Source organism: Acinonyx jubatus, chromosome E4 (genome assembly GCF_027475565.1).
Source record: "Acinonyx jubatus isolate Ajub_Pintada_27869175 chromosome E4, VMU_Ajub_asm_v1.0, whole genome shotgun sequence".
Lineage (NCBI taxonomy): Eukaryota > Metazoa > Chordata > Mammalia > Carnivora > Felidae > Acinonyx > Acinonyx jubatus.
Window position 1 is genome coordinate 64935157 of NC_069395.1, and position 12416 is coordinate 64947572.

General features: G+C 40.3%; 1 protein-coding gene across 2 annotated transcripts in view; it reads left to right on the forward strand.

The window, feature by feature from the left end:
• The window catches only part of CNST (consortin, connexin sorting protein), a 115166-nt gene extending 110116 nt beyond the window's left edge, over positions 1 to 5050 (forward strand). For both annotated transcript variants that reach the window (XM_027046245.2, XM_027046247.2), the window contains one exon: positions 2279 to 5050. In XM_027046245.2, coding sequence (XP_026902046.1) covers positions 2279 to 2484 — 206 coding nt within the window. In that variant the 3' untranslated portion in view covers positions 2485 to 5050. The remainder of the gene's footprint in view (positions 1 to 2278) is intronic.
• The last annotated feature ends 7366 nt before the right edge of the window (positions 5051 to 12416 follow it).

Consider the following 12416-nt stretch of genomic DNA (forward strand, 5'->3'; position numbering starts at 1 on the left):
ATTTAAGTGTTTATATATAAATATATGATCATGAAAAAGACATGGAAGTACATGCATCAGATTGTTCATATAGATGAGGGGGTGGGAGAGCATGATGCTAAAAAACAGAAGAGAAGGTGAAAAAATTGAACTGAGCAAAAAAAACAAAAACCCCAAGAGATACATTAATGATATTCTAGTTATTTGTGTGTCTAAAAATATATTTGCATATATATAAATTATTAAACCTATTGATTACTAAAATTGATTAAACTATAAATTTGTAAATCACAGAACAACATAGTTACATAATCGTGTTTATATGGGGGCGCCTGGGTGGCTCGGTCAGTTAAGTGTCCAACTCTTGGTTTGAGCTCTGGTCATGATCTCACAGTTTGTGAGTTCAAGCCCCCCATCAGGCTCCATGCTGACAGGGCAGCTCCTGCCTGATATTCTCTCTCTTCCTCTCTCTCTGCTCCTCCCCCACTCGCTCTCTCTGTCTCTCTCTCATAAATAAATAAACTTTAAAAAAATTATAATTCTATTTATATAAAAATTCTGAAATCTGTGTCTTTGATCTGAAAGGAGACACATCATATTTGAGTGTTTGCTTCTGGGGTAGGAAGGGAATATGCCTGAGTAGGTGAAACATGTTAGATATTTTTGGATTTGAATTTTACAGGAAGAATATCTTCACTTGTTACTGTAAAGTCCTTCAAATAAAGTCTATTTGGTTTATGATAAGTTTTATAAAATTTGGGGTTATTTTCATCATAAAAATAATATATGCTAACCATGAAAAAACTCATACAGTAATGAAGTAAAACAATGTCCAATCTTCCAACCTTCCCTTGAGGGTTTCTCCCAAGGATTGACTGAAGTTTCTTACCATCTTTGCAGGATACATTCTGTATATATGTGTGCACACATGTATATACACACCAACACACATTTTTGTTCTAATACAAATGGGTTCATTATATACTGTTATGTCGCTTCTTTTTAATTTAACTATCAATCTTGGATATCTTCCTATGAGAGAGCATATTAAATTTACTTCATTCTTATAAACAATTGCATAGTATTTCATTATATGAATGTCCCATGATTATGTAACTGGAATAACAGAGTCATTCTCAACTTTTTGTTATAACAGACTTTGCCAGACTTTGAATGTGCCTGTAAATACGCTAGTGTGTGGTGCAAATCTGTGAGCTGATTCCTAGAAATTAATTTGTTGGACTGAGTGATAGGGTCCAGCTGGCCTGAGACAGTCCTGGTTTACACCTGTTCTCCCAGCTTCTTTCCCCACTCTCTCTCACCGTCAAACATGTCCCATCAGGAGGATAAATTAATTTCAAGTTTTAACGGATACTGCCAAATTACCTTCCAAGAAGGTTCTGGTACACCCTCATCGTGCTGATTATACAACTTTTTAGTCTTTCTCTGAAATTAAAAATTTTTTCTTTAATCATAAATGATCATTAAGACTTTCAACCAAAGGATAGTTATTTTCCTCAATATAGAGAGACTTGTACGGACATCTGTATTAAAAACCAACCTGCTAGTTTTTTTTTTTTTTTTTTCCTAATGTTTATTCAATTTTTGAGAGACAGAGTGCAAGCAGGGAGGGGCAGAGAGAGAGGGAAACACAGAATCCAAAGCAGACTCCAGGCTCTGAGCCATCAGCACAGAGCCCGACGTGGGGCTCGAACTCACAGACCGTGAGATCATGACCTGAGCCGAAGCCAGACACTTAACTGACTGAGCTACCTAGCTACCCCCCAACCTGCCAGTTATTAAGCAAAGTAAAGAGAAATCACCCTACTAGCTAGAACGTTACTGTTCCACGAGATGATAAGAGTAAAATTGAGTAATTAAGATGCAAAAGTGGTCTCCCTTGAAGACGTTTTTTATTGTTTAATATCAAATTGACATTCCGTTAAGGTGGACTCATGATGTGAACTCCAAAGACGGTGTAACATCGAGGTGGTAAGTTGCACCCTAAAATAATGCCAAGATCACATCGGAGAAGTACTGTCCTTCTTTTCTTTTTTAGTGGAAGTGGTCATGTTCGTTGTATAAGCGAGCTAGCTTTCATTTTAGCACTGACAGGCTCCACAAGTATCTGTGTGGTGACTAACAGGTGGGTCCTGTGGAGTCCTCAGGAGCACTGGCTTCCTGTCAGTGACTCCGCCTGTAGAGGACCACTATTGACCAGAAACGTCTCGAGAAGACCTCAGATGCTAGGATCTCAATTCCGAGCCCGTGTAACCTTACTCTCTTCTCACGTTTGCAGATGAAGTTGGAGGTGGTTCCTGTATTTTACTGGTCTTGCTGTGCATAGCAACGGTTTTCCTTAGTGTCGGAGGAACTGCGTTATACTGCACTTTTGGTGACAGGGAGTCACCCGTTTGTACAGACTTTGCAGACAACATGGACTTCTATTACACTAAGTTCCTGCAGGGAATGGCGGAACTTAAACACTGGATCTACCTCTCCTAGCAGCACTCCAGAGGCACGGGCGTGCTGGCAGTGAGAATCAAAGAGCGAACCTTTCTAAGCAGCTTTTATTTTAGGAGTTCTCTAACACGCGTCCCCTTCCCCCAGCGAGGAACCCTGGACATCAGCAGCAGCAGCTTGAAATGGCGACACAGAGGGACTCTCAGAATAATCTGCATACGGAGCAGATGTCGGTCTGAGCATTGTGGATGGCAGGAACGGCCTTTGGAGAGCATGTGCCCTCCTCCGTGCCGCTCCCTAGTGTGGTGAACTACACTGAGCAGAATTCAAAGGGCCGTGTTGGAGCCCCACCATTTTCAGCTGCCTTGTTCAAGCTAATGGTTATAACCAAGGACGCTTTTGGTTTACATTTGTTGGTCCAAAGACATTGCTTCCAGCCATCACGCAATAAGTCTGTGTATAATCAAGAGGAGTTACCTTACAGCTTCCTTGTCTTTTTTTTGGTTAACCTTGGGCGCTGTGTAATCTAGGCTTTGTGCGTTAATGCCACATTCCGTTCTCCATTTGTGAAATGATTGTGTGCGTGCGTGTGTGCACAGGTGGGTGCGTGCATGTGTGTTTCAGACAGTTATCACAAGCAAATACCCAGCACAGACTCACAAAGGTTATCTTGACTTTAACCTGACCATAGATGTGCAGGCGCAGATACAAGGCATAACTGTGGAACAGATGAATTGTAGAAATCTTGGCCTTGAAATTAGAAACCGTGACCAATAGGCGACAGTTAATTTGATTAACTAGCCAAAAATTAATCACAGGCCTGGAGGTAAAGAGTTAAAACTAAAGAACTCCTGCCGAGTGTCAGGCGCCCAGCTTCATCATGGATTCACTGCTTCCTGAAGTATGATGAATACTGGACTCCGTTCTCAGTAGGTGAGCACCTACCATTACGTTCTGAGGATCTAAGAACCAGAATAGAGATAAAGGAGATATTAATTCCTGCTCTAGATGCTTCAATTGTGGTCACATGTAGAATAAACTGACACCTTGGCAAATGAAATTAAATTATGATACATAATTCAGTATTAACAAATCCCGCAGTCAGGTGTTTGAATGTGCATTCATATCATGGGCTTGATTTAGACCCGGTTATGGGGTCATTAAGCGAAAATCCAATCAATCCTATCTTAAATAACTAAGTGTCTGATTTTTGTTTAAGTCCGTCAGTTTGGTGGCATTTCCTTTTGTAAGGTACAGCGGTCTAACATTTAGAAAGTCTTGCTTTGGCTTTTTATATCCTAGGCAGCATTTGAACAGAAACAAAACACATGAATTATAGTTTTTTAGCAAGTGATCATTATTTCTTGTTTATTTGTTAGGATCGTTTGAAAGAAAAAGGGAGAAATTACTTTCTAGTTGTTACTGGCTGGTACAGTACCTCCCTTGGTATTTCTGCTAATTTATTTAGATTATATGAATTTTAAAGGGCTTTTTATATGAGTTGGAAGTGTGTTGTTGAGCATGCATTCGGTTTTCCAGTGCTAGATATTTAATTGCTATGTACTTAGTGTTTTGATTTTCTATCCTTTCAGTTCAGTGTATTTTTAGGACTGTTAATTTTTAAATGGATGTTTTATTTTCACTTAATAATACTGTTGGACTTGTCTCTATCATGTCGCCATAAACTGTACTATTTTCAAGGATTATAGATCAAAGATATTTATTTAGAAGTGTACATGATACTGAAATTTAGATTCGTTATACCTAAGGCTGATTTTATTAGAAGATTATTTTAATGTTCTATTATAAATTTTAAGAATTTGTATTCAGATTGTATGTAAAATATGTAAAATGTTGATGGTACTATCTTTCGTGGTTCTACAAGAGACATTCACAAAGTCTACTGTGAAGGGCATCCCCATCATAGACAAACCTCTTCTGTTTAACCCTCATGATTTCTACTTACAGGAATTCAGTGATGGTGATTTCTGCCAGTTTTATGTCAAGATAAGTCAGAATTTCCCTCCTCTTCACCTCTGTTAGGTCACTGTCGAAGTCCTAAATAATCCGTAGTGTCATATTTGCCTAAAGGCCACCAGGGCCACTGTAAGACCCCCATCAGGGTCTTACACTGATCTCACAAGGAGGTGCAAAGACGGAAACAATACCCAGTTGTAGAGAAATCATGTGTGTCCTCACCGCTTCCTGGGGGTCTGGGGGTGAGGTGAGCCCAGGAGCATCCTGATATCTTGACTTAAAATAAGCACGAAATCTCAACTAGAGAAATTAGGGCAACTTTGAAAAATGTAGCAGTCATTTATTGCATGAATTGGACTAATTCCACCTGGTGACGAAAAACCTGTTGTCTCACGCGTGAAAAATTCATTCCAGTTTTACTCTAATGTGATTTTTTCTGTCATTGGCAAGTGCTGACAACCATTTGTAACTAATCTTCCTTAAAGACTGTGTTTGAGGGTAACAGATCAAGCTTGTAATTTAAAATTACACCAACAGAGTGTCTCAGAGAGTTTATTTGAACCCCGGGGTGCTGAGAAAAACAGCTTTAATGTGACAATAAAACGCTTTGAGAAATTGGCCTGCCCCCCAAGTGGATGGCTGCCTATTTGGGGACGTCTGCTAGGTCCCTGCGGAAAAGCTCTTCTGGTTCTAAAACTCCTCCCCTATCTGCCTGACACAGTAATTGAAATTTACTCTAAGAACTTATTCCTTCAGATTTAAAAATCAAAATCCTCTGAGCTGCAAAATTGTGTGTTATGGTAAAAAGAATTTGAAATGCGAAGGTAGATCTTATTTTGAAAGGCCAGGTGTGAATTGGGTCATGCTGGGGTGGCAGGGTGTGGAAAGAGGGACGGTCTGCAAAGAACAAAGAAATCCTCTAACTGTTAACCTGCTTTGCTGAGGCTGGCTTGGCAGCCACCCAGCTCAAAGAGAGGCTAGTTTTTGTCTTCCCGCTAACATGACCTGCATACCTCTTGTTTATTTCTGTGGGTTTAATGAATATTAACGCACCTTTGCGTGCTTTGAGCAGTTTATACAGCGTTTTCACGTTCATTCATTTGCTGGTTCCATCAGGAAACACACACCCCTCACTACAGGTCTTGGGTCTCCCAAGTCCAACCTGTTTTCTATTCTGCCTCCATGCCTCCACCGTCCAAAAGAACGAGGGCGATCTAGGGTTTACGGCACAAATTCTAGTGCCATCTGCTATTTTAACAACCTCAAAGATAAAACATTTATTGAGCGTCATGCACGAACCCTGTAAAAGCTACAGCAAGTGAAAATTTTCCTGAATGATTCTAGTACGATTTAAATCTCTCTGGGTTTAGGGTGCTGAGAGAAAAGGTTAACTGTTCACCCTGGTTCTAACAGGAGTTACCCCTAAATTCAACTTTTTGCCTGTTGCCCTGAGATCGGAACCGTGAACAGTGTTTTTATCACTGTCTGTACCTTGACAAACATTTGGATGCTTGCGGTGTGTGCCTGGAACTGAGCTGGGGGCTGGAGCTCCATTAGCAAGAAATCCTATCAGCTTAAACGGGGCACCTGGGTGGCTCAGTCGGTTAAGCGTCCAACTCTTGGTTTTAGCACAGGTCGTGATCTCATGGTTTGTGAGTTCAAACCCCACATCGGGCTCTGTGCTGACAGTGCGGAGCCTGCTTGGGATTCTCTCTCCTTCTCTCTCTCTTTGCCCCTCCTACACTCTCTGTCTCCTGCTCACAATAAATAAATTAAAATTAATAAAAAAATTTAGTGTCTGGTGAGGTTCATGCATTTGTGAAGGAAGAATCAAAACGCAGAAATTAAGGATCATGCCTCCCATGGGAGTAGAAACTTGGATTCATTCTTTCCCACCAAGCGTCATGCACCATAAGGAATAAAAGTAAAATTCTGTCTAGGCATCCTTCACAGCACTGTGATATACAGGAATCTTTTCTCACAGCCAACGTTCTAGTAACTATGACTTTTCACTTCTAGTTAGAATTTGTGGCATTAATAGCTGGTGGGCTTTCCGACAACGGAAATCTTCCTCAGCAAGAGCCAGACTTCAAAGTCTGCAGAGCCCTGAACAGCGCAAGTGAAGACCTCAAAAAACTCTGGGTCCAGATGCTTCCTCAGTAAATTCTGTCAATCATTTAAGCAAGAAATAACACCCATCCTACAAAGCACCTTGGAAAGAAGAATATGCCTGCCAGTTTGTTTCATGGGACCAATGTTACTCTGAGACCAAAACCAGGCAATAAGAGAGCCAAAGACCAAGGTCACTCGTGAACTTAGACATGAAATCCTTACCAAATATTAGTAGATCCAATCAAACAATATACACAGAAGATGATAGAGCATCACGACCAGTTGAGATTAATCCCAGGAATACAATGTTTTCACATTCAAAAATCACTCCATACAACTCACCATTTTGACAAACTGAGAAAACCATATTGCCATAGCAATAAATGCATATAATTCATACACCATCCATGATAAGAACTTTCAGCAAACTAAGATTTCCTTAACTTGATCAAGGGCATTTCTGAAAAGCCCACAGCTAATATCAAATACCTAATGGAGAAAGACCAAATGCACTTCTTCCTCAGGTCAGCAGCAAGGCAAGAAATAAAATGCAATACCAATTAGAAAGGAAGAGGGGAGCCTGGGTGGCTCAGTGGGTTGAGCGTCTGATTTCAGCTCAGGTCTTGATCTTGCAGTTGAGTTCGAGCCCCACGTCGGGCTCTGTGCTGACAGCTCAGAGCCTGGAGCCTGCTTCGGATTCTGTGTCTCCCTCTCTCTCTGCCCCTCCCCCGCTCATGCTCTGTCTTTCTCTGCGTCAAAAATAAAGATAAACGTTTAAAAAAAAATTTTTTTTTTTTAGAAAGGAAGCAGTAAAGGGCGCCTGGGTGGCTCAGTTGGTTAAGCATGGGACTCTTGATCTCAGCTCAGGTCTTGATCTCAGGGTCATGGGATCCAGCCCTGAGTCGGGCTCCATGCTAAAACATGGAGCCTGTTTAAGATTCTCTGCCTCTGCCCCTCTCCCCTGCTGGTACTCTCTCTCCTGGAAAACAATTAAATTTGGGCACATGGGAGACTCAGTAGGTTGAGCATCCAACTTCGGCTTGGGCCATGACCTTGCAGTTTGTGGGTTCAAGCCCCGCATTGGGCTCTGCTGACAGCTTAGAGCCTGGAGCCTGCTTGGGATTCTGTCTCCCTCTCTCTCTGCCCCTCCCCCGTTCACACGCATTCTCTCACTCTCTCAAAAATACACATTAAAAATTTTTTTTAATAAAAAGGAAGGAAGAAATAAAACTTTTTTGCAAATGACATGATTGCTTATAAAGAAAATCCTAAAGAATCTGTAGAGTGCTATTAGAATACACACGTTTAGCAAGGTCACAAGATCAATATACAAAAAATCAGGGGCGCCTGGGTGGCTCAGTCAGTTGAGCGGCCGACTTCGGCTCAGGTCATGATCTCGCGGTCCGTGAGTTCGAGCCCCGCGTCAGGCTCTGTGCTGACAGCTCAGAGCCTGGAGCCTGTTTCAGATTCTGTGTCTCCCTCTCTCTGACCCTCCCCCATTCATGCTCTGTCTCTCTGTCTCAAAAATAAATAAACGTTAAAAAAAATTTTTTTAATCAATAGTATTTCTAGGTACTAGCAATGAACAATTGGAACATGAAATTAAAAATTCATGAATAAATGAATAAAAACTCACTTCACCCGTAATAGCACCAAGAACATAAAGCCAAATTTAACAAAATGTGTGCAAAACCTGTGCAACGAAATCTATAAAACATTGCCGAAAGAAAAAGAAGAGCTAATAAATGAAGAGATGGAGATCTGCTGGTGCATTAGAGGACTTGGTGATGTGAAGACGTTTGTTCCCCCCAGATCGATCCACAGACCTGACACCATTTCAATCAAAGTTCCATCAGTGTTTAGAAGCTAACAAGCTTTTTCAAAATTCGTGTGGGGATGCAAGTGACTTGGAAAATCGCCAGTGAAACTGTTAGGACAGGGGCACCTGGGTGGCTCAGTCGGTTGAGCATCTGACTTCGGCTCAGGTCGTGATCTCACAGTCTGGGGGTTTGAGCCCCACATCCGGCTCTGTGCTGACAGCTCGGGGCCTGGAGCCTGCTTCAAATTCTGTGTCTCCCTTCCTCTCTGCCCATCCCCCACTCACCCTCTGTCTCTCTCCATCTTTCAAAAATGAGTAACGTTGAGAAAACATTTTTTTAAAGAAACTGTTAGACAAAACCGCAGGACGTGTACTTCTTGATTTTAAACTGAGTGTGCCACAGTAATCAAACTGCCATGGCGAGAGGACAGTGCAGACATGTATCTTCGTGTACAGGCACCATCGATTCTCTACAAAGGTGCTAAGGTAATTCAGCTGAGCAAAGAGAAGTCTTGCAACACATAATGCTGGCACCACTGCATATCCCGCTGGGAATAAAATATACTCAGACCTTTACTCACACAACACTTCAAAATTAACTAGAAATAAATGGATCTCAATACAAACCCTAAAGTTATAAAGCTTCTACAAAAGAAAACAAGAGGGGCGCCTGGGTAGCTCAGTGGATTGAGTGTACAAATCTTGATTCTGTCTCAGGTCATGATCCCAGGGTCATAGGGTCAAGCCCTGAATCGGACTCCATGCTGAGTGTGGAGCCTGCTTAAGATTCTCTCTCTGCCTCTGCTCCCCCTTCTCCCACTGTGCTAGCATGCTCACTCTCCTCTCTCTCTAAAATTAAAAAAAAAAAAGTTGAAGTTAAAAAAAAAAAAGGAAAATATTTGCAACCATTGGGTAGACCAAGATTTCTTAGCACACAAAATACACAAACCATAAAAGAAAAACAATATATTGACTTTAAAAACTTCTACTCCTTGGGGCACCTGGGTGGCTCAGTTAGTTAAGCATCCAACTCTTGGTTGCATCCCTACTTGGGATTCTCTCCCTCTCTTTCTGCCTCTCCCCTGCTTGTGCTCATGTGCTCGCTCTGTCTCTCAAAATAAATAAACTTTAAAAACATTTTAAAAATAATAAAAACTTGTCCTCTTTGGGGGCACCTGGCTGGCTCAGTTAGTAGAATAGACTCTTGATTTGGGGGTTGTGAGTTCAAGCCCCTCATTAGGTGTAGAGATTATTTAAAGATAAAGACTTAAATGAATAAATAAACAAAAAAATAGGCTGTACTCTGAATAACATGGTTAGGAAAATGAAAAACAAGCTGAGAAACAGAAAAAATATTCACAATACATTTATCTGGTAAAGTCCCTGTAATCAGAATACGTGAAGATTATCCAACTCAAGATTATGATGAACAATCCAGTTAAAAAAAAAAAACTCTGGACGTCCTTTCCAAGGGAAAATATACCAATGGCTAATGGGCACATGAAAAGATGCTGAACATCATTAGTCATCAAGAAAATGCAAATTAGAACAAGGAGAAACCTGCTAGAATGATTAAAATTAAAAAGACTGACATTACTCCCGGATGCAGTAATCCCATTAATAGAACAAAGGGGAAAACCACCATGATTATGTAAACTGATGCAGAAAGGCATTGACAAAAATCCAACATTCTTTCATGATGAAAGTTCTCAATAACCTAGTAAAGAAGGGAACTTCCTCAACATAATAAAGAGCATTTATAAAACAAAACCCACAGCTAACTTGGTGAAAGCTTTCCCCTTAAGATCAGGAACAAAACAAGGATTCTATTTTCACCACTGCTCTTCAACATAGTACTGTAAGTTCTGGCCAGAACTAGACAAAAAAATAAAAGGTGTCCAAATTGAAAAAGAAGATGTAAAACTATTTGCAGAAGAATACACACACACACACACACATACACACACACACACGCGCGCGCGCGCATACACGTATTTATACATATAATCCCAAAGAATCCACAAGAAAGCAACCAGAGCTAATAAATAAATTCATTGAAGTTGCTGGGTACAGGATCAACACACAAAAATCAGTTGTGTTTCTAAACACCAGCAATTAAAATTCCAGAAAGGCAACTAAGAAGGCAGTTTCATTTATAATGGAATCTAAAAGAATAAAAAAATCTAAAAGAATAAAATCCATAGGAATAAATTCAACCAAGGAAGAGAAGACTTGGACACTGAAAATTATTTAAAAAATCATTGAAGAAATTAAAGAATATCTGAATAAATGGAATGTTATCTTGTATTCATAGATAGGAAGACAATATTTATTAAGATGTCAATACACTGAAAGCCATCTACAGATTCAATGCAATCCCCATCAAAATTTCCATAGCCATTGTTTTTTTTTAGCAGAAATGGAAAAACTAAGTATCAAATTCATATGGCACTATAAGGGGACCCAAAGAGCCAAAACAGTCCTAAAAAAAAAACAAAAACAAAAACAAAAGCCTGGAGGATTCACATTTCCCAGTTTCAAAACATATTACAAAGCTACAATAATCAAAACAGTGTGATATTGACATCAGGATAAACACATAGGCCTATGGAATCGAATTGACAGTCAAGAAATAGGCCCATACATACATCAATTGGCCAATTGATTTTTCACAAGGATTTTAAGTCCAATCAAGGGGGAAAGAATACTCTCTTCAACCGATGGTTCTGGGACACCTGGATTTCCACACACAAAAGAGTGAAATTAGACCCCTGTCTCTTACCATATACAAAAATTAATGCAAAATGGATCAATGACTTAAATATAAGCTAAATCTGTAAATCCCATAGATGGAAACAAAAGTAAATCTTCATGACTATGGATTTGGGGATGGATTCTTCGATATGACACCAAAAGCATAAGCAACAAAAGACAGGTAAGGTGTTTTTTTGTTTGCTTGCTTTGTTTTTTAATTTTTTTTAATTTATTTATTTTTAAGAGATAGAGACAGAGCACGAGTGGGGGAGGGGCAGAGAGAGAGGGAGACACAGAATCTAAAGCATGCTCCAGGCTCTGAGCTGTCAGCACAGAGCCCGATGCAGGGCTCAAACTTACGAAGCGTGAGATCATGACCTGAGCCAAAGTCTGACGCTTTACCGACTGAGCCACCCAGGCGCCCCAAAAGACAGGTAGGTCTGACTTCATGAAAACTTTAAAATTTTGTGCATCTAAGGAAATTATCAAACAAATGAAAAGACAACCCATAGAATGGGTGAAAACACTTGCAAATCAAATATCTGCTAAGGGTTTAACATCCAGAATGTGTGCAGAACTTCCACAATTCAACAAAAACAATCCAATGAAAAAATGGTCAAAGAACTTGGAAACACATTTTTCTAAAGATGATATACAAATGGCCAATAAATACATGAAAAGATGCTCGGTGTCATTGATCATTAGGGAAATGCAAATCAGAACCACAATAAGATAAGTGAAATGAATGAAGATAAGTGAACACGAATGAAGCTTGACAACACCATGTTATGTGAAATAAGACGACACGAGCAAATATTGTGTGATTCCACTTGTGTGAAATATGGACAGTCAGCAAACTGAAAGAGACAGAAAGCAGAACAGTGGTTACCAGAGCCTAGGGAACGGGGAAGCGGAGAGTTATTGCTCACTTGTTAGTGTTTCTGTTTGGGGTGCCAACAAAGTTTTGAAAATAGCAGTGGTGATGGTTGTACAACATTGGGAATGCATTTAATGCCACTGAATTGTACACTTAAAGGTGGTTAAAACAGCACATTTTAAATTGCACGAGAAGGCTGACACTATAAAGGGCTGGTGAGGATGTGGAACCATCAAATTCTCACACACAGCTAGCGGGAATATGAAACAGCACAACCACTTGGGAAGACAGCCTGGCAGTTTCTTATCAAGTCAAGTACACATCTCCTGCATGACCCAGCAATTCCACACCTAGGGTCTTGCTTAAGAGAGATGAAAACGTGTCCACACAAAAACGTTTACATAAATGTCCATGGCAGCTTTATCTGTGATTACC